The 23,850-nt window shown below is 35.4% G+C and overlaps 1 protein-coding gene across 10 annotated transcripts in view; it reads right to left on the reverse strand.

Annotated features, from left to right (window-relative positions):
- NBEA (neurobeachin) overlaps positions 1-23,850 on the reverse strand; it is a 686,692-nt gene that overhangs the window by 410,303 nt on the left and 252,539 nt on the right. For all 10 annotated transcript variants that reach the window (XM_073894686.1, XM_073894682.1, XM_073894681.1 and 7 more), the window contains one exon: positions 9,222-9,660. In XM_073894686.1, coding sequence (XP_073750787.1) covers positions 9,222-9,660 — 439 coding nt within the window. The remainder of the gene's footprint in view (positions 1-9,221; positions 9,661-23,850) is intronic.

Here is a 23,850-nt window from a genome sequence, read left to right on the forward strand (position 1 = left end):
CCATCAAAAAAGAGAATTACAGACCAATATCCTTGATGAACATGGATGCAAAAATTCTCACCAAAATACTAGCCAATAGGATCCAACAGTACATTAAAAGGATTATTCACCATGACCAAGTGGGATTTATTCCTGGGCTGCAAGGCTGGTTCAACATCCGCAAATCAATCAACGTGATACAATACATTAACAAAAGAAAGAACAAGAATCATATGATCCTCTCAATAGATGCAGAAAAAGCATTTGACAAAGTACAACATCCTTTCTTGATCAAAACTCTTCAGAGTATAGGGATAGAGGGTATAAAAGCCATCTATGAAAAACCTACAGCGAATATCATTCTCAATGGGGAAAGGCTGAGAGCCTTTCCCCTAAGGTCAGGAACGTGGCAGGGATGTCCACTCTCACCACTGCTATTCAACATAGTATTAGAAGTGCTAGCCACAGCAATCAGACAACAAAAAGAAATAAAAGGCATCCAAATCGGCAAAGAGGAAATCAAACTCTCACTCTTTGCAGATGATATGATACTGTATGTGGAAAACCCAAAAGTCTCCACCCCAAAACTGCTAGAACTCATACAGGAATTCAGTAAAGTAGCAGGATATAAAATCAATGCACAGAAATCAGTAGCATTCCTATACACCAACAACAAGACAGAAGAGAGACAAATCAAGGAGTTGATCCCATTTACAATTGCATCCAAAACCATTAGATACCTAGGAATAAATCTAACCAAAGAGGCAAAGGATCTGTACTCAGAAAACTATAAAATACTCATGAAAGAAATTGAAGACACAAAGAAATGGAAAAACGTTCCATGCTCATGGATTGGGAGAATCAACATTGTGAAGATGTCAATGCTACCTAGAGCAATCTACACATTCAATGCAATCCCCATCAAAATACCATCCACTTTTTTCAAAGAAATGGAACAAATAATCCTAAAATTTGTATGGAACCAGAAGAGAACCAGAATAGCCAGAGGAATACTGAAAAAGAAAAAGAAAGCTGGCGGCATCACAATTCCGGACTTCCAGCTCTATTACAAAGCTGTCATCATAAAGACAGTATGGTACTGGCACAAAAACAGACGCATAGATCAATGGAACAGAATCGAGAGCCCAGAAATGGACCCTCAACTCTATGGTCAACTTATTTTTGACAAAGCAGGAAAGAATGTCCAATGGCAAAAAGACAGTCTCTTCAACAAATGGTGTTGGGAAAATTGGACAGCCACATGCAGAAGAATGAAACTGGACCATTTCCTTACACCACACACAAAAATAGACTCCAAATGGTTGAAAGACCTAAACGTGAGACAGGAGTCCATCCAAATCCTAAAGGAGAACACAGGTAGCAACCTTTTCGACCTTAGCCGCAGCAACTTCTTCCTAGAAACATCGCCAAAGGCACGGGAAGCCAGGCCTAAAATGAACTATTGGGATTTCATCAAGATAAAAAGCTTTTGCAAAGCAAAAGAAACAGTCCACAAAACCAAAAGACAACCGACAGAATGGGAGAAGATATTTGCAAATGACATATCAGATAAAGGGCTAGTATCCAAAATCTATAAAGAACTTATCAAACTCAACACCCAAAGAACAAATAATCCAATCAAGAAATGGGCAGAAGACATGAACAGACATTTCTCCAAAGAAGACATCCAAATGGCCAACAGACACATGAAAAAGTGCTCAACATCGCTCGGCATCAGGGAAATCCAAATCAAAACCTCAATGAGATACCACCTCACACCCGTCAGAATGGCTAAAATTAACAAGTCAGGGAACGACAGATGTTGGCGGGGATGTGGAGAAAGGGGAACCCTCCTACACTGTTGGTGGGAATGCAAGCTGGTGCAACCCCTCTGGAAAACAGTATGGAGGTTCCTCAAACAGTTGAAATTAGAGCTACCGTTCGATCCAGCAATTGCACTACTGGGTATTTACCACAAAGATACAAATGTAGGGACCCGAAGGGGAACGTGTACCCCAATGTTTATAGCAGCAATGTCCACAATAGCCAAACTGTGGAAAGAGCCAAGATGCCCATCGACAGATGAATGGATAAAGAAGATGTGGTATATATACACAATGGAATATTATGCAGCCATCAAAAGGAATGAGATCTTGCCATTTGCAATGACGTGGATGGAACTGGAGGGTGTTATGCTGAGTGAAATAAGTCAATCAGAGAAAGACATGTATCACATTACCTCACTGATATGAGGAATTCTTAATCTCAGGAAACAAACTGAGTGTTACTGGAGTGGTCGGGGGTGGGAGGGATGGGGTGGTTGGGTGATAGACATTGGGGGAAGGTATGTGCTATGGTGAGCGCTGTGAATTGTGCAAGACTGTTGAATCACAGATCTGTACTTCTGAAACAAATAACGCAACATATTTTAAGAAAAAAGGAAAAGAAGAAGATAACAGGAGAGGAAGAAAAGGGGAGTATGTCAGAGGGGGAGACGAACCATGAGAGATGATGGACTCTGAAAAACAAACTGAGGGTTCTAGAGAGGAGGGGGGTAGGGCGATGGGTTAGCCTGGTGATGGGTATTGAGGAGGGCACGTTCTGCATGGAGCACTGGGTGTTATGAACAAACAATGAATCATGGAACACTGCATCAAAAACTAATGATGTAATATATGGCAATTAACTTAACAATAAAAAAAATTAAAAAAAAAAAGCTTATGTGCAAGGCAGGAATATGACATTAGGTTAAGCAGGACCATTCTGGCTGTTGTATTAAGGATACAGTTAAAGGGGGAAGGGCAAGTGGGGAAAGACTAGTTAGGAGTTTACTGTAATAAACCAAGGAAGAAATGATGTACTTTGGATCAGAATGGCAAAATGAAAATGATGAAAAGTAGGTCAAATTTTGACTATATTAAGAAGGCAGAGCAAACAGGATTTGCAGGAGACTGGGATGTGGGTGCAAGAGAAAAGTCAAAGATGATGTAAAGATTTTTGCCTTAAGCAACATGAAGGGCAGAGCTGCCATTAACTAAGATACGGACGAATATGGTTGGAGCAGTTTTTAATCATCCAAAGAGTGATGCTGCATAAGCAATTGGATAGATGAGTCTCTAGTTAAGAGGAGAGAGGACTGGGCTGAGACATAAATCTGGGAATCACCAATATATATGTTATTTAATGCCAGGGAAGTGGATGAGATCACTGAAGAAGTGAGTGCAAATGGATAGGAGAAGTGGTTCAAGGACAGAGTCTTGGAGTGTCCATTAATTAGTTCTGTGAATCTTATAAAAAGGTTCCTACTTTATCTGTATATCTCAAGATTTGGCCTATGTATAAAGTAAGGTAGTGAAGGTAAGGGTTTTTCAATAGTGACTCATCAAGGCAAGTTGAGTTCTATAATTATTTGTGACACCCTATAAGAATCCCTTTCTTCTTCCTGCCCCTGCTCTCTTTTCTGTAACACTTATTGAGCACTGACAGGTTAAAGGAATACAACCTCACTGACAAATTTGAGGGATAAAAAGAAAGATATAATCCATGCCTTAGAGATACCTGAAGGAGATACAAGAAACCAACAAATCAACTGTGCAATATATTTTCATAATTGCTTTGATCAGAGTTATGCAGAGGATCTTTCAGGAACACAAAGGATGTGCATTATCTGGGAACAGTGAGCTGAATCTAAAAGTAGCACAAAGGGAATTAGCCAAGAAGAGAAAAGTTCAGTAGTAAAACCTTAGCGAGGCAAAGAGATATGAAAAAATATAGTAGACTGAAGGAACTGCAAATACATCCTTATGACTGATAAAAGGTAAGGACATTTCACACTAAGAAGTTCATCTTTTATTTTTTAATATATTTTGTAATAAGCAAAAATTATTTCAGAATTTTTATCAGTTTTGCATTTAAGAAAAATGACTCTGGCATAAATGTGGAAGATACACTGGTGGGGGTGGTGGGGACCTGGAAATAGTAAGGCTAGTTCGGAGATAAGAGAAGGAATCCACTTGAGGGATACTGAGGGCCTAAAGTGAGGTGATAGCTTTGGGAATAGACATGTTCTATCTTTTCTGGGATCAAAAATAGCTATCTGCTACTTTTTTGAGACTAATTACAAGATTATTTCACTTATGATAGGATTTTGGAAATTTTTGGGACTTTTAAGAAGTAATGCATTATTTTATATGCTGAGAAACTGAGTCCCAGAGAGCCAAAGAGAATAAAAGTCACATCACACAACTAATTACAAAGAGATCTATTATCAACGCCCAATTCTCCTAAATTTCCAGATTAACACTCTTCCCTAACAAGACTTATATAAATGCTAAACATTTATCTTGAAAGAAAAAATTGAAGCTTAGGAAAAAAACAATGTTACTGATTTTAGGGTGATACTAAAACTTATTACAGCTCATCAGAAATCACAACGTTACTGCTGTGACATTTTCATGTTTTGTATGTCTCTATTTCGTAAAATATTTAGAATACCAATGAAAAAATATGTGTAAGAAATAACTGAGTATTTCATTAATCCACTCTAAAGAGAGATAATTTTTCAGCTCACGACTCGTCTGTGTAAATGCCAGGAAAGACAAAGGCAACAACATTGGGGACATCAGACCACCATGCTCAGTCAAAACTGCATCGTCTGGCAACTGGCCTCAAAATACTATACCCAGGACACTTGGAGCATAATAAAGGTTGGAATTTCAGTGGCTAGACATCATAGAAACTTTGAAATGTAAAGGTTGGCACTTTTAATCAATTTGGCTTATAATTACTTGTTCATCTTTTAAGTGATACAAGCAAAACACTTCACAAAAACTAGAAAAGTAAAGGAATAGAAATTGAAATCATCAGCAGTAATTATAATTTTTTATAATCTTAAATCAATGTAGGAAGATTCCATCATTCTATCAAACATTTTTTTATTATTTTCCCTAAATTGTCATCCTTAGCACTAATGTTAAAAATGTTAATATTAAAAAGCTAGAGAAAAAATAGCTAGCCGAACCTTATATTTTAGGTTTAATAATATGAAGGCTATCTATATTGCCTTTTTAGTCCTATAATATTTATAACTTTTATTTTAGAGCCTTTCTTATTCAAAGAATAAAACACTTGAAAGTGAAGAAATTAAAAGTTTGAGGGGAAAAATATACAGACCAGTCTGCCTGAACTTATCAAACCCAGTAATTCAAACATAAGTGGATTGTAAAATCAAAAGGGATGAAATATAAATCATGTAAGATCAATGTCTGTTAGCCAGAGAAAAAACACAATTGTGAGCTTTTTGTGATATCCCAGACATAAAATAATTCTCTAAAACATAGTAACAGTTAAAACGAAGAAGCATATTGTCCTCTTTTTTTTTTTTCTGTCTTTTGTCCAAACTAAGGGGGGAAGGGTTATCTTAGAAATCCCTGGGGAATTAAGACTGACCTAAATCACATATATATACATACCAAATTCTCCAAAGATTAAAATCATGTGGATATACAACATTACAATATTTACATAAAAGATGGGATAAAGCTTAATTGGTGGTTTTAGAGAAAAGCACTACCCCAACCTAAAAGTTACACAGGTACTAATGTATAAATAATTTAGCTCAGCCAGAATACTTTATAAATTATATATCTATATTTAAATCTATCAAAAGAGATTGTATTGTTGGGGAATTTTGCAATTTGGTTTGTGTTCTATGATGAGATTATTAAGCACTTCTGTGAGAAATAAAACCATGATAATGTTATCATTTCATAACTTTATTTCCTCTGTATACATAGTATTTCCTCACTGTAGAACAGTACTAGAGAATCTCTAGCATTTTCAGTGCTTTACAATTCATAAATATGTATTTGTTAGGGCCACTCAGTGCAATCAGACATATACGTAAATCTACACAGATGATAACTGGAAGAAATGAAAAAAAAAATCAGTACTTTCCAGATATGTAAATAAGAATATTTATATAATAGTTCACAATACAATGTGATAAAATAATACTGAAAGAAAAAGTTTTATTTTAGGTAAGTCTAGATGTTTCTAAAATTTGATGTTGTAATCTACCTAAAAGAAAAATTTCACAACTGAAATTCATAAATGCTCCATCCCAAGTGGGGAGAAACACCCTATGTGGAATATAAGTTAACATAACTCAAATTACATCAGTGTTTTAGGAAGGTATTTTCAAATTTACAGTATAAAAAGAGTATAAAGAATGCATTGTTAGCATGTTTACAATAAAACCAATAAACTATTGGCTAACAAAAGTAAAATCCTATAGGTGATCTCCATTGGGGTTGCACAATATTATTAGGAAGCATGATTTAGTTACAAAGAAATGAACAACTGAGACTATAGCTATTTTTCAACTAAAGATAAAAATGAAAAATATATTATTGGTAGAGTAAGACCCATGATAATTCTGTGTTTAAAACTGGTAGTTGTCAGGACTTTGCTTCTAAGGCATGTCATCTTGGATCCTATTTTCAAGGAATTCAATCTGATGTTAAAAGACATGTCATAACTTGGATTTCAGACTTTAGTGCTTCAGAAATATGTTTATATACTTCATAATATAATTATAGCTACCTTAAGACAGATAAGGCAAATGGTAGCAATATATTGGAAATATAATTGAAAAATGCAGTTGTCCAGAAGCACTTGTGGGGATGATGTCTCTGAAAAGCTGCTCAAAGCTCTAGAGTTTGAAGTTAAATTTTTGATGTTGTCACTCTCAATCTATTGAATGGCTGACAGACAATCAAACCCGTCTGGCTGGCTGGCAGCTCATTTTGCTGGCAGGTGGCAAACAATTAGACACACCAATTTGTGCCTCCTGATGACATTAAAGCATGAAACTAAGTTGTATGCAGGGCCTAGTGATTTGTGTGAAAGCATTTCAAAAATAATACTCTTTGCCGTGGCAACTCATTTCAGACTGCCACCTCCCATTATGGCTTTGAGCAGTGAAGACGACAGACTTGAGTTACGTGCACTGCAAGGCCGCTTCTGTTCAATCCGTCATCAGCGCCCCCTGAGACCTCAATCCCCTCCTTTCATCAATATCACCTCATCATTTACATTTGATAGTACTTGAGCTACTGCATACATTAACTACACTACAGACCCTTTTCCTAAAAAGAATTGAAATATGCTTTGCATGCCTTGATTTCATTTCTACTTATGCAATTTAGAATAATGATTCCACTCCTATTGCACTTTGCACAAATGCCACCAGGAACAAATGGAAAGTTCTATTTTTTTTTAAAGCAATATTCACAAAAGTGTAATAAATTTTGAGTAGCTGAGAATATTGGCTATCTAGTGATAGCTTTGTTAAGTTTTAACGAAAAACCTGTTCTAACAATAATCCAAATTAAAACAAACCATTGAACTTTATTTTTATTTCACTGGATTCCCTTATGCAAATCACAATCCTATTTATTTGTTTGTATTTTAATAAAATTTAAATACGTAATTTAAAAGTAAGTGGAACACAAAATTTTTATGACCCTAAATTGAATTATTATAACATTTTTATAGATATATACAATTACAGATACCTACATACATATGTTTACATACACTCATAAAGACACATCCACATACATCCAGGGAACATAAACCAAATAGGGGAAATAGAGGACATCAATCTGAGACGGCATAAGGAACGTTCACGGAACTATATGAATGAATATCCAAATATAATCTTAACACAAACCATTAAAAAAAAAGATATTTTCCTACATTTCATAGCCTCTCCTTTTTTTTTTTTTAGTTTTTAAAAGTTCTGATACTTAACACATTTTATCTTGCAATGACATTTTTTTGCAAACATTTCATCTCCATTTACTACTCTGTAAGTTCAATATAGGGAACACTGTTTTTATCCATCTTTATATCTGACACGATGACCAAAGCTATTTATATTTTCACAATAAAGTTTCAAGAAGTATCTGTAGAACAGTAGTTAAAATGTTTAAAGGTAAAGCTTAATTTATATTTATATATAAAAAAGATAATCTATCTTAACTGAAAAATGCCTTTCCTGCTATATTTCTACCCCTAAACACTAAGAAATTACTGTCTCTAATTTGCACAAAGCAGTATGGCTATTTTAGAAAAGTAATACGGAATGGGCTGTTACATTTTGACTATATGCTTATTTTTGACATTCCAGTTTAAGAAATATTTGATTTCCTAACTTGTTCTTTTCTAAAACAAAAAACAATTGTTTACCAATCATCACACACACACATAAATTTTGGGTGGGGGGAAGTGTTTTCAACATCAATAACAATTTAATTCAGATGGTAAACACATTCTTTAGTTTATATGCTATTATGTAAGTATTAGTCCCACTATCAATGTTAAGTACTATTGTTAGTAATTATGACTATCCTAAAATATGTTTCTAATGCTGCATAAGTTTTTAAATAGTAGGATAAATTACATGAACAAATTCTTTGGTTCTAAAATGTTTTATCCTGCTTCTGTGAACTATCCTTTTTATGGCATATATAGTGGAACAAAAAAAAATTAGTTAGCTGTTCTCACTAAAAACCCTTGTATGATTTAACATTTGAATGCAGATATATGGGTCATGTTACAAATAGTTTAGAAACCTAAAATGCCTTTCAACAATATTTACTTTTAAATACATGCCTCAAAATATGGCCTTTACATTGATTCTGAAAATTCCATGCATACTTTCAGATGATAATGCATATTTTCAAATTTTTTCCACCATTGCATTTAAAAGTCAAATTTGAATTTTATTACTTAAAGCAAGTTATTTATTTAGTCTCCAGAAGTTACTGGTTTCCAGTACTATGATATAGGAATTTCAGAGCCAGACTGAACCTTGGAAAGATATGACTTACCCCTTCCCCATTTTATCCATGAAACAATTAAGTCCAAAAAGATAAAACCACTTCCTCAATGTAGTGTAGTCACTGATGATGGATTATAATCAGAATCTGGATTTCCATATTTCTAATTTAACGTACTGTCCTGTGTACCATATTGAAACTCCTTTTTTGAGATGTATTATTCAAGTGCCTTACTATGAGATCAATCTGGTTGACCTATCACTTTGATATTCTTTGTAGTAAGAATTTATATTACTAAATATAAGGGTTTTCAAGATCCTCCTAATATTTTTAAAAATAAACTGTTAATTTTCCTTCTGTGTTTGGAGCACTACGAATAATAATTTCAGTACCCACCTGTCAAAGGAATGAAACTGCATAGGAAGAATAGCTTGCGCTTCTCTCTTCAATGCTGGATCTGGGTATGGGATAGGTTCAGGGCCACATTCTGCAATTTCAACTGGGGCAGCCACAAGACTTTTCAATATCTCCTTGACATTGATGCCTTTGGTTTGACTAATGCTAGATATGGATGGTGCGGGTTTCAACAGTTCACTGGGGTTCTCAGTTAAGCTTTCCTGTGATTTCTTCACTTCAGATGACAAAGTGGATAACAGTTCACTCATGGCATCAGGGCCTGTGCCTGTCTCTATTTCTGCCCCATTCAGGATGCTAGCCACTTGCTCCTCTCCAATTCCTGAATCTGTATGTGGAATGGAACTTTCTAGCTGAATATCTTCACCAGGGGTTGGTGTTTCTTTTTCCTTTACAGTGTCTGGAAATGTAGCAGGTGTTTCTGTAAAAAAAGAAACTGGTTTTAAACAAAAAGCTTCACAAGTGAAAATCCAGCATTATTAATAAAATATTCTCACATATTGGAATAAAGAAAATAAGACCCATGAGAAACAAAAAAATCTGCTAAATGGATGTGCATAACAACACAAATGGATTAAAACATATCATCCAAGTACACCTGTCATTTTTATTCAGGAAGCCTCAACAGAACCCTGTTTCTTGTAAAAGCCACCTGGCATTTCAAAACTGGTATCTTTAAAAGCGTGGAGCAATAGTACCCATAACAATTTCTTATAGCAGCTTATAAATAATTATTATATGAAGTTCCCCTTTATCCTTTGTTAACTTACCAGTCATACAAGAGAAATTGTTATACTTCTCTAATATTACCTTAAAAATATGAAGTCATTTTATATCTTTTTGGTACTTCAATAACCAATAATATAATATCTAGTTAAAATATTTAAACTAGTTAAAGATATTATTTTAAAATCAGGTATATATATATATATATATATACCTAAAATTCTGAAGTTAATAGCAAAGAGCATGTCAAATGATTATTTCAAAAGGTAAATACTTTAATAAGAAAATAATGGTCTTCAAGAATTTAGCCTATATGTGCCTTTAAGAACAATTTTTTTGGAATACTCATTTTTTGTGAATAAATATAAATTTCAATTTGTGAAAACTGAAGCAGATAAAATATATACAGATATGAAATATACATACAATATTATCAATTACAATAGAAAAACATCTTTAAAATGTTAAATGCCTATCAATCTCATTGTGCAAGCATTAATACAATGAAGTTCCCTATATAATAAAATGTTATCAAATTCTCAATGATGAACTTGGGGTGAAAAATTGATATAATCTAGGTATAATAGGGATAATAGCTCTCTTTTTTTAAGATTTTATTTATTTTTTTTGACAGAGAGAGACACAGCAAGAGAGGGAACAGAAGCACGGGGAGTGGGAGAGGGAGAAGCAGGCTTCCCGTGGAGCAGGGAGCCCGATGTGGGGCTCGATCCCAGGACCCTGGGACCATGACCTGAGCCGAAGGCAGATGCTTAATGACTGAGCCACCCAGGTGCCCCAGGATAATAGCTCTTAATAAAGTCATGTTGGAGAAGAAAATAAGATACTATAGGTAAATTACTTGCAGGTCCTATATAAAGTAGATACTTAGTAAATGTTAGATACTTGTATTACTCTAATTTATATTTAAGTTTATCCTTTGTAAAACAAGAAGTGCAGACTAAGTTACTTCTAAGACCTCTTCAAAATGAACATCTGTAAGTTCTATAAAACTGCCCTTAGATTTTTGTTATTTTGGTTGTTTATTTTGAAATGTTATTAGGACAGGAAATCAGGAGACGCCCAACAGGGAATAGGCAATTTTGATTTCAGCAAGACATCTCACAAAACCTTTGGTGAAGTCTCTAGTAAAAACACAGAAATGCTTTGGTGATACTATTTTTTGGGTGGGATCATAATTTGTTCAAAGTTTTATACACACGTGCTAAAGGATTAAACATAATGGGAAGGGATTTCTTTAGTAACAGGGCTTAATTCTTAGACTCTACTAGACAGTACTGTTAATTTCTTAAATGTAGATTAATTCATGACATCCAAATTTACTGAGCATGTGAATTTATTAATTTTTCCAGATTTCAGAGTAATTTTGTCAAGTTTTCAAATTGTCAAGTTCTCCTTTTCTTTTGATTCAAACTGTATTAGGTACATACATTATTTTAAAAATATAACATTTTCATATTATTCAACCTAATATACAATATTCATTAGAATTGGCTAAAAATGTACATCTCTCACAATTGTTTTATTGTCATTTTCATATTTATTAAATAGGCTTGTTTGCTCAAGGATGTTAGAATTGAAAAAAAATATTAATCAGTAGGACATGAAAATAATATTCAAACACCAGATGACCAACATGAAAAATAGGGTAGACCTATTCTTTGTTGTTCCAAGACTAAAAATTAAGATAACTGCATAAAAGTTTTGAGAAGACAGATAATTTTAATAATACTCCTGGCAAAGCACTGGAGAATGAAAAGGTAAGAGGTAAGGTAACAGTTTCAGAATTTTTATAAAACCTCATGACAGAAAGTTAAGACTTAGAATAATAGCATTCAGGATAAGAAGGAAGGAAAAGAATGAAGATGCTTCTGGAATATCTAGCTTAAGAAAAAGAATGGAGACATGCCACTAAATGAGGAAGAAAGCAAAAGATTAGCAAGTTTGTTCAGAAATATTTGGTGGGGGCGGTGCCTGGGTGGCTCAGTCAGTTGAGCATCAAAACTCTTGGTTTAGGTTTGGGTCATGATCTCAGGGTTTTGAGATCAAGCCCCAAGTAGGGCTCCACGCTCAGTGGGGAGTCTGTTTGAGATTCTCTCCCTCTTGCTCACTCTTTCTAACATAAATAAGATTTATTTATGTATCTGAGAGAGAGCACACATGTGCATGCAAGAGTGAGGGGGACGGGGTAGAGGGAGAGACTATCAAGCAGACTCCCCACTGAGCATGGAGTCCTACATGGAGCTTGATCCCACAACACTGAGATCATGACCTGAGCTGAAACCAAGGGTCTGACACTCAATCAAGTGAGCCACCCAGGAGCTCCTGTTCAGAAATATAATGAATTAAATTTTGAAATCAACTGAGTGCAGAATCTCTGGACTCTTTATAGCTGTTGAGTCAAAAGAAATATAGCCATGTATTTTGGGATTATTCAAAATGAGATGATAATTGATACTTCAAAAGTTGATGAAATAACCTAGGAATCAAGAATGAGAAAACAACTGCTAAGGCAGTTATTGCCACTATTGGAGGCACTACTGAATTTATTTAATGTATGTTTGCACCTATACATTATATATTTGGGGAGTAAAAACAATTGTGGCAGAAAATCAGTAGAAAATTAAATAGCAGTATTGAAGTTTCTATGACAATAGGACACAGAATGTAAATGCAGAAACAAAATAAGAACTCTAATAGTAACAAATCACAGTGGCATGGTTACCAGCCTGGGCTAAATTTTCTTTCAGAATTTAATTCTCAAAAGGCATATAGTCAAGTCTAGCACTTACTCTGAATTTGGCTGATTTACAGATTTGGCCTAGAGTTTGACTCTATCCTAATGTGATGTTTCAGTGTCTTTATTTATGGCATGTTTTACATTAACAGCTACACAAAAATGTGAACTTTTCAAGTTATAGAAACCTGAAATATAAACATTTTGCTACAAATGTTTGCTAGAATATCTAAGAAGTTAAAATTTTTGATTTAGTGTTCACAAGTTACCATATAAAAAACTATGTAATTTTTTGCTTTTCTGTTCAGTTGACTCTCAAGGAACAATGAAAATCTCTAACTCACTAAGTAGATACTTGAAACTCCAATATAAATGTTGACCTCTCAATTATAAAATTCAATTAAGTTTATTAAAATTGAAATATTTTCAAATGACTCATCAAAATATTTACACAGTAATATAATTCTAATTTTATGTTTACTGTGACTGATAAATCAATGATTTCAAAATGAAGCAGTAACTTTGATATTTCAATAAGAATTCTATTCAAATAAATAAACTTTCTAAAGCATGCTTTGTGATATTATATAGAAATAAAAAATAAACACCAATGGAAAATTTTATAATAGTAATTGCAAATAAAAAACAGATCAGTAGTTCCTTAATTTAATTAAGGAATTTAATTAATTTAATTAATTAAGCCTACCTTAATTTCCCATTATGCATTAACATTCTTTTTTTGCTTTTTAAAGACTGAACTTTTATTTTTTTATTTTTTCATTTTTTATTGTTATGTTAATCACCATATATCACATCAGTTTTTGATGTAGTGTTCCATGATTCATTGTTTGTGCATAACACCCAGTGCTCCACGCAGAATGTGCCCTCCTTAATACCCATCACCAGGCTAACCCTTCTCCCAACCCCCTTCCCCTCTAGAACCCTCAGTTTGTTTTTCAGAGTCCATCATCTCTCATGGTTCGTCTCCCCCTTCGACTTACTCCCCTTCATTCTTCCCCTCCTGCTATCTTCTTTTTTTTCTTAACATATATTGCATTATTTGTTTCAGAAGTACAGATCTGATTCAACAGTCTTGAACAATTCACAGCTCTCACCATAGCACATACCCTCCCCAACGTCTATCACCCAGCCACCCCATCCCTCCCACCCCCCAGCACTCCAGCAACCTCAGTTTGTTTCCTGAGATTAAGAATTCCTCATATCAGTGAGGTCATATGATACATGTCTTTCTCTGATTGACTTATTTCACTCAGCATAACACCCTCCAGTTCCATCCACGTCATTGCAAATGGCAAGATCTCATTCCTTTTTATGGCTGCATAATATTCCATTGTGTGTGTGTGTGTGTGTGTGTGTGTGTGTGTGTGTGTGTGTGTGTATGACATTTTCTTTATCCATTCATCTGTCAATGGACATCTTGGCTCTTTCCACAGTTTGGCTATTGTGGACATTGCTGCTATAAACATTGGGGTGCACATACCCCTTTGGATCCCTACATTTGTATCTTTGTGGTAAATACCCAGTAGTGCAATTGCTGGGTCGTAGGGTAGCTCTATTTTCAACTGTTTGAGGAACCTCCATACTGTTTTCCAGAGTGGTTGCACCAGCTTGCTTTCCCACCAACAGTGTAGGAGGGTTCCCCTTTCTCCGCATCCCTGCCAACATCTGTCGTTTCCTGACTTGTTCATTTTAGCCATTCTGACTGGTGTGAGGTGGTATCTCATTGAGGTTTTGATTTGGATTTCCCTGATGCCGAGCGATGTTGAGCACTTTTTCATGTGTCTGTTGGCCATTTGGATGTCTTCTTTGGAAAAATGTCTGTTCATGTCTTCTGCCCATTTCTTGATTGGATTATTTGTTATTTGGGTGTTGAGTTTGATAAGTTCTTTATAGATTTTGGATACTAGCACTTTATCTGATATGTCATTTGCAAATATCTTCTCCCAACATTTTTTTTACAGAGCATGCTCTTACAGTTGATAGCATCAATTTCAGTTTGGATAACATATTTCCAGACTGCTTCTCTGGGACAGTAAAGTACTTTGAGGATTTAACCCAAGTGACTTCAATAGGATGTTAAGCATGAACAAGAGAGAAGGTACAAATGACTGCAGCTGCACCAGTTATATCAATGACAGTAGACCTGTAATTTTTCAATAGTTCTTCATCAGTTTCTATAGCAAGAGGCCATGTTAGTACACAAAGCAGAAACATGACTGGCCTGAGTGATCTTAATCTTATCAGAAACAGACCGCTGGATGCCAGATGCCTCTTTTTCTTACTTATTTTCATTGAACCTAATGAGTTCATCTAATACGTTTTAGGAAACATGTAGGTTTAACTTCAGCAAATGACATGATTTCTGTATTGGAACCTCATTTATCACAATCTTTTCTCCAAAAATCTTATTTTACAGTGATGTATAAAGTGTTTCAATGTCTTACCTATTAACTTATTCAAATTGCTATTTTCCAAACTACTTGAATAAGAAATAACATTAAAGGAACATACAGCTCCTTCTTAGTATAGCACTAAAAATTCTATTAATTATTTGCTCAAGTAGTAATACTAAGCAAACTTCCATTACAGAAATTTAAAATATAAAAACCTATATATGACTTGTATGTTTTGTTTATATTAAACCCAAAAATGCCAAGTTACACAAAAATTAACCTGAATTCCAAGGAAGAAAAAAGCTGCCATATTTTATAAAAAGATTTAAAATAATTATTATTCATTTTACACAACAAAGACTGCAAAGCACTGAGTAATTTTTTGCAATCATTTATATGATCTAATTTTTCTTTGTTATATTAAATGTGTAAGAATACAACTTCAGGAATTCAGTATTATGAATATATACTCATAACAGACAAAATTATAATTCAGGAGAAACCAACTGAGAGCCAAAAAGTATTTCTACTGAATGTTCTGATTATGATGTATAGATCTGTTTGAGTTTATCTTACTTGGAATATATTATGCTTTTTGGATGTGCATACTAATGATTTTCATCACATTTGGAAAGTTTTCAGGCCACTATTTCTTTAAAAATTCTTTCTTCCTATTTCTGTCTCCTCTCCTCTCTTCAGCTCCCATAATTTGTATGTTGGTTCACTATATGGTGTCTCATAGGTCTCTGAGGCTCTCCACTTTTCTTCATTGTTCTCCTCATTCTGTTCCTCAGAGTAAGATAATAGCAACTGACCTGTCTTCAAGTATGCTGATTCTTTCTTCTGCCCATCATATATTCTGTTGAACCCCTCTAATGATTTTTTATTTTAGTTATTATAATTTTCAACTCCAGATTTGCTATTTCATTCTTTTCTATATTTCTTTACTGATATTCTCTTTGATGAGACATCACCCTCATATTTCTAATTCTTTCAAAAAGAATTACTCAGGTAATTCAGGTTACTCAGGTGAGTGATTGGGGCCTTCTCAGGTCTTTCCTGGACCTGAATACAGCCCCCAGAGTGTGGACATCTCATTCTCAGGTCTTCCTTTTAAGCTTTTGGTAAGGTTCTTATTTGCCACCTTGGGCTGTTCCAATATTTAAAAAAAAAAAATTGCTGCTGATTATTTCAAAAAACATCCAGGGCTTTTCTCATCAAGCAAGCTCTGATCAGGAGGACAAGCTCTGTGATGGAAGCTTTACCAAGGAGCTTCCAGAAAGGTCATATACAGTGTTCACTGGACTTTCTGGAAACTCCAAACATAACCGGCCTCCTTCCAGTGCTGCTACAGCTACCACAGTTGTCTGGATGCAGATTTTCAAGGACACCAAAGAGCTGAGAACTAGATACTAATAGAGCAAGTTCAATCACCAAAAAGCTTGCTAGTCTCATAAAGATTCTGCAGTTTTTCTTGAATTAGTACTCTCTGGATTGTTGCAAGTCTTTGATTACTTTCCAGAGACCAGGAAAAGATGATTTTGACAATTTTTGCCATTGTTCTCATTGCTTTTTGGAGGAGTTCTTTGGAGGTCCTTACTCCACTCTTTCCAGAAGTCCAACCTCTAAGTGATGTTTACAATTCCAACATCTACATTCTGAATAAAGTATCAATTAACAATTTTAAAATATTCATATATACATATTTTGCTTTTCCTTTGCTCTAGCTTGTTGTAGTACTCTTTATCTCTTTTCTTTTCAAAGAAAAAACACTTTCCTATTAAAATACATCATGCATCTCCATAGTGTTATGGAAGCAACCATTAGCACTAATAATAAAATGCCAACATATATGCCTAAAACTTGTCTTCAGTTGAGAAAAACAGAAGCAACCAAATAATAGTTTAATTCTGTTAATATTATCAGATAAGCCACAATTTGCAAGTTATACACGGTTAAGAGCTCAGGCTTTGAAATTAAGACTGACTTTCCGTGAAGACTTGTTTACCTCTTATTAGCTTTGTGTTATTAGAGGAGCCACTTAAGCTTTCTCAGTCTCCATCTTTTATCTGTAAAATTGGCATAGCAACAGTACATACATTATAGAGTACGCATTATACATTACACTGCTGTGATGATTAAAGAACATAATTTATGAATAGTGCCTGGCATTGAGTAACCTCAACATAAATTTTCATACCTGCTGCTGCCATTATTGATTTTACTGTTATCAGCATCAGTATCACCATATCCTTTAAGAAAATATAGAGCCAAACCATCTATCAATTATTTTCTTTACTCATCTTCAACTTCTATCTTTCCTACCCCATATCTTCTTATATATCTAGCCATTAAGCTGCTTTGGTTATCGCTCCTCCTTTCTGGAAGAACTGTGTCATAACTGAAAGATCATGGTAATGCAATCAAATTGATCAAAGTTCCAATTCTGGCTCCACAACTTACTAGTTTTCCATGTTACCTTGGAAAAATTAGTTATGCTTTCAGAATTGCAGAGATTGCACTTGAAAAATGTAGATCTTAAGTAGGCTGTAAGGATTAAGAAACTTGTCAGTTATCACTTCTACTCTCCTTCCTTAATTCAGCTTTTCCAAAGACTTAGAAGATTTCTACAGACATCTCAAAATTAACACATCTAGATATCTGTTTCCTTCCCCAGGTTAGGGAAGTTTTCAGCCCCTACTTCTTCAAATAAGATTTCTTCCTCTCTCTCTTCCCCTTCTGGAAATCCTATAATGCAAATGTTAATGTGTTGCGATGTTGTCCCATAAGAACATTAAATTATCTTCACCCTTTTTTATTTTTTGCTGCTCAGATTATAGGAGTTCTATTACCTTGTCTTTGAGTTGTCTTACCTTCCTTTTGTTTTATTTAGTCTGTTGCTGAACTACTCTAATTTTAAAGTTATTTTTTTCTTCAGCTCTGTAACTTCTAGTTGGTTCTTTCTTATTTTTCCCATCTCTTTGTTGAAGTTCTCACTATGTTCACACATTCTTCTTCCCAGTTCAGTGAGCATCTTTATGATCATTATTTTTAACTTTTTATCAGGTAAGTTACTTATCTATATTTCATTAGCTTGTTTCTGAGGTTTTGTCTTTTTCTTTCATTTGGAACATATTGCTCTGTTGCTTCATTTTGCTTGCCTCTCTGTCTTGGTTTCTAATGCATTAGATGAAACAACCACTTCTCCTAGGCTGGAAGGAGTAGGCTCCTATAGGATATGAATCTTGCATTCAACCCAAAGGCCCCAGCTCTCTGTTGTCTCTCAGACTTTTGCACTTGTCTAAGCAGCCTATGTTTTAATAGCTCCCAGTAGTTGATGAAGTGCTAAGACCTGCCAGTATCCCTAATTAGAGGATTCAGGTTAATTAGATTGACAGACCCTCTGGCAGGAGCTCTTTAAAGAAAATGTATATGGTTCTATGGAACTGAAAGTGTAAGCCCCACTGGCCATCAGAGCCAGAGGAATTGGCAGTGTCCCCTGAGTGGCAATTGCAAAAACCAGGGATCTGGTATGAGTGCATATGCTCTTTTCTGAGAGATACCAGTAAGCTGAAGCCAGGGAGAAGAAAAGCACCAAGGTGGCATCCATGGCCCATACGCCTTGGGATCAACTCCACAGGCCATACGATATGTGCCTAAGGCCAACCTCCAGGACAAGCAAATAGGCCTCCTTCACAGAAAGACTAGAGGGTGTGCTTCAGTCGGCTGTCTGTGTAGTACCCCAGGGGTGGCATCCTGCCAAGAACTGTTGCTCAGATTGGCAGAGTCCTGTGGGACCCAGGAATGAAAGCTCCCCTACCCACAAGAGCTAGGTGATCAAGGGGCAGCCCTGGGTGGGCAGCTGCAGAAAACAGGGCAATAGATATAAAAACCAGGGCACTAGAGACATGTAAAGCTCTGCTCCCCAGGAGACACTGGTGCTCTGGAGTGCAGCAGAGAAAGCATGCAGAGATGGTGCCTGCCCTCTGAAGTCTCTGGAAAGGGTTACAGTCACCCTTTAGGTGCATGTTTAATTAGAAGCCTACCCCTCAGGGTGTAGCATGATTAGCTAATAAGCCTTCTTCTCAGAAAGACAGAGTTCCTGGGTCTGCTGCCTCTAGCTGCGCCCTGTGGGTGGTAGCTGTTTAAGAACTCTTTCCCCATTGGTTACAGCACTGTTAAGAGTCACAAGCATAAGTGGCCAGAGTCAGGTGATAATCAGTTGTACCCTGGTAGCAGTTGCAAAAATTGGGACACCAGACTGGGGCATAAGCTCCTTTCTGGGTGACACAGATTTCCAAAATCCCATAACACCAGAAACACAAGCTCCTCTGGCGTTCGGAGCCAGGTGATCAAGAGGTTTTTCCTGGGCGGCAGCTACAAAAAACAGGAACAATCTATATGTTGCCTATGTGAGACTAACTTTAGATGTAAGGACATGTGGAGAATAAAAGTGAAGGGATGGAAAAAGATATTCCATACTGAAAGAAAGGTGGAGTAGCTATACTCATGTCAGAAAAAAACACTTTAAAACAAAGACTGTAATAAGAAACAAAGATGGTAGTTACATTATGATAAAGGGGTCAACTGGACAAGAAGATAGAACATTTGTAAATATTTATGCATACAACATAGTAACACTTAAATATATAAAGCAAATATTAACAGACCTACAAGAGAAGTAGACAGAAAATTAATAAGGAAACATCAGCCTTAAACACTACATTAGACCAGATGAACTTAACAGATACTATATAGAACATTTCATCCAAAAACAACAAAATACAGTCTTCTCAAGTGCACATGGAACATTCTCCAGAATACATTAGGCCACAAAACAAGTTTTAATGAATTTTAGAAAACTGAAATTGTATCACGCATCTTTTCTGACCACAGTGTTACGAAACTAAAAATCAGCTACACAAAGAAAACTAGAAAATTCACAAATATGTAGAGTTAAACAACATTCTACTAAACAACCAACTGGCCAAAGAAAAAATCAAAAGGGAAATCAAAAAATACCTTGAGACAGAAGAAAATGGAAATATAACATATCAAAATTTGTGGGATGCAGCAAAAGCAGATCTAAGTGGGATGTTCATAACAATAAACGTCTACCTCAAGAAAGAAGAAAAGTCTCAAATAAACAATCTAACTTTACACCTCAAGGTGTTAAAAAAAAATGGAGAAAAAGAAGAGTAAATGAAGCCCAAAGTTAGCAGACAAGAAAGGAAAGAATGAAGATGAGGGCAGAAATAAATCAAATAGAGACTAAAAAGACTATAGAGAAGATCAATGAAACTAAACGCTCGTTCTTTGAAACGATAAAATTGACAAGCCTTCAGCTAGACTCATAAAGGAAAAAGAGAGAGTACTCAAATCACAAATGAAAGAGGAGCTCTTCCAACTGACATCACAAAAATACAAAGGATCATAGACTACTACAAATAATACGCCAATGAATTAGACACAACCTGGAAGAAATGGACAAATTCCTAGAACATACAATCTACCAAGTCTGAAACACGAAGAAATGGAAAATCTGAATAGACTAATTACTAGTAAGGAGACTGAATCAGTAATCAAAATCTACCAACAAACAAAAGTCCAGGACCACATGGCTTCACCAAACATTAAAGGAAGAATTAGTACCAACCCTTCTCAAGCTCTTCCAAAATAAAGAGGGAGCTCTTCCAAACTCATTTTATTGAGGCCAGCATTACCCTGATACTAAAACCAGACAAGAAGGCCACAAGAGAAGATAATTACAGGCCAATATCTCTAATAAACATAGATGCAAAAATCCTCAACAAAATATTAGCAAACTGAATTCAACAACACATTAAATGGATCATATACCATGATCAAGTGGGATTTATTCCAGGGAAAGAAGGATGGTTCCACACCTGCAAATCAGTTGATGTGATAAACTACATTAACAAAAAGGATAAGAATCATATAATCATCTCAATAGATGCAGAGAAAGTATTTGACACAATTTAACATCAATTTTTTTAATAGACTTAATGCTTCTTTTTGAGAGAGAGATAGAAAGTGTGAGCATGAGCTGGGGGAAAGGGTAGAGGGAGAGGGAGAAGTAGGCTCCGGGCCCAGCAGGGAGCCCCATAGGGCTTGATCCCATTGGGATCACCACCTGAGCTGAAGGCAGATGCTTAACCACCTTAGCCACCCAGGCACCCCTTAACATCAATTTATTATAAAAACTCTCAACAAAGTGGGTATAGAGACCTCAACATATTAAAGGTCATATATAATAATCCCATAGCTAACATCATCACTGGTCAAAAAATGAAAGCTTTTCCTCTAAGATCAGGAACAGGACAAGGATGCCCACTCTTGCCACTTTTATTCAACATGGTATTAGAAGTCCTAGGCAGAATAACTAGGCAAGAAAAAGAAATAAAAGCATGTATATTGTAAAGGAAGAAGAAAAACAGTCAAACTATCTGCAGATGACACATTATACATAGAAAACCTTGAAGACTCCATCAAAAAAACTGTTAGAATAAACAAATTCATTTAGCTGTGGATACAAAATCACTATCTAGAAACTGTTGCATTCTTATACACTCATCATAAACAATCAGAAAGAGAATTTAAGAAAACAATCCCACTTAAAAACTACATCAAAATGAATATCTAAGAAGAAATTTAACCAAGAAGGTAAAGAAACATATACTGAGAACTGCAAAAGATTAATGGAAAATCACTGAAGAAACAAATAAATGGAAGATATTCCATGCTCAAAATTTGGAAGAATCAATATTATCAAAATGCCCATAGTATACAAAGCAAGCTACAGATTCAATGCAATCCTTATCAAAACTGCAATGGCATTTTTCACAGAAATAAATAATCTTAAAATTTGTACAGAACCACAGAAGATCTCGAAGAACCATAGCAATGTTGAGAAAGAACAAAAAAGCTGGAGCTTCATGCTGCCTGATTCCAAACTATATTACAAAGCTATAGTAATCAAGCAGCATGGTATTGGTATCAAAACAGACACACTGATCAATGGAACAGATAATATATAGACCAGTGCCTTCTGGGTCTTGGGCAGTCCAGGCCCCAGGGTGTCACAGTGAGACTGAGGGGATCTATTCGTCTCTCTGCACCTCTCCGCCAGTCAATCCCTGCTCTGCCCTCCCTGCCTTCAGCAGGATCGGTGCTAGATGTGTCATTCCGGAGCTGACTGGCTGGCCCAGAGAGCCCACAGAACCCCCTCGCCCATGAGGGCTCTGGAGGAGACCCAGCCACAGGCAAGCTTTGTGCCTCCCTCACCAGTGGCACCTGAGAGTCCAAAAATAAACCCATGCCAACATGGTCAATTTACAACAAAGGACTTAAAAATACACAATGGAGGTAGGACAGTCCTTTTAATAAATGATGTTGGGAAAACTGGACAGTCACATGTAAAAGAATGAAACATGACCACTATTTTATACCATACACAAACATTAACTCAAAATTGATTAAAAACTTGAATGTAAAATCTGAAACCATAAAACTCCTAGAAGAAAACATACATGGTAACCTCCCCATCATAGGTATTACAATGATTTTTTAAATCTGATACCAAAAGCATAAGCAACAAAGCAAAAACACACAAATAGGACTACATCAAATTAAATTGTTTCTACATAACAAAGGAAACCATCAACAAAAAGGCAGTCTACTAAATGGGAGAAAATATTTGTAAATTATATATCCAATAAGGGCCTAATACAAAAAATATATAAGGAATTCAATACAATTCAAAAGTAAAAAAAACCCACTTTTAAAAAAGGCAGATGATACGAATAGACATTTTTCTGAAGATATAAAGATGGCCACCAAATATATATGAAAAATGGTCAACATCATTAATCATCAGGGAAATGAAAATCAAAACCACAGTATCACTTCATACTTGTTAAAATGGTTATTATCAAAAATACAAGAAATAACAAATGTTGGTAAAGATGTGATGGGGAAAGAGCCCTTGTGCACTCTGGTGTGAATGGAAATTGCTACAGCCACTACGGAAAACAGCATAGAAGTTCCTCAAAAAATTAAAAATAGAACCACCATATGATCCAGCAATTCCACAAATTTATCTGAAGAAAACAAAAATACTAACTGGAAAAGATAAATGCAGCCCCACGTTCACTGCAGTATTATTTACAATAAACAAGATATGGAGACAACCTAAGGGTCCATCAATGGATGAATGGCTAAAGAAACTGTAGTAAATAAAGAAAATGGAATATTATGCAGCCATTAAAAAGAATGAAATCTTGTCATTTGTGACACTACAGATAGACCTCAAGGGCATCATGGTAAATGAAATAAGTCAGACAGAGAATTATCATATGATATCACTTATATGTGGACTCTTAAAAAAATCAAGCTCATAGATACAAAGAAGGAATAGATTGTGGTTGCTGGGGCAGGGGGGAGAAATGCATGAAGGGAGTCAAGGGTAAAAAGAAAAGAAAAATATTTAACACATTGAAAATGGAAGTCTTGGTCATTCTATTCAACCTTACTTACCAGTATTGTTTGCTTTGATAGCCATTTGACCTCAGAACTTCAGACAGATAGCCAGGCATATCTTTGAAAATTTGGCATACTCTATGCCCCACATCCAATCTATTACCATATACTTTCATTTTTACCTCCAAGGTATGTCTAATTTATCTTCCCCTTCAAT

Source organism: Callorhinus ursinus, unplaced genomic scaffold, assembly GCF_003265705.2.
Source record: "Callorhinus ursinus isolate GAN/ISIS: 27379988/994484 unplaced genomic scaffold, GSC_fseal_2.0 scaffold7, whole genome shotgun sequence".
NCBI lineage: Eukaryota > Metazoa > Chordata > Mammalia > Carnivora > Otariidae > Callorhinus > Callorhinus ursinus.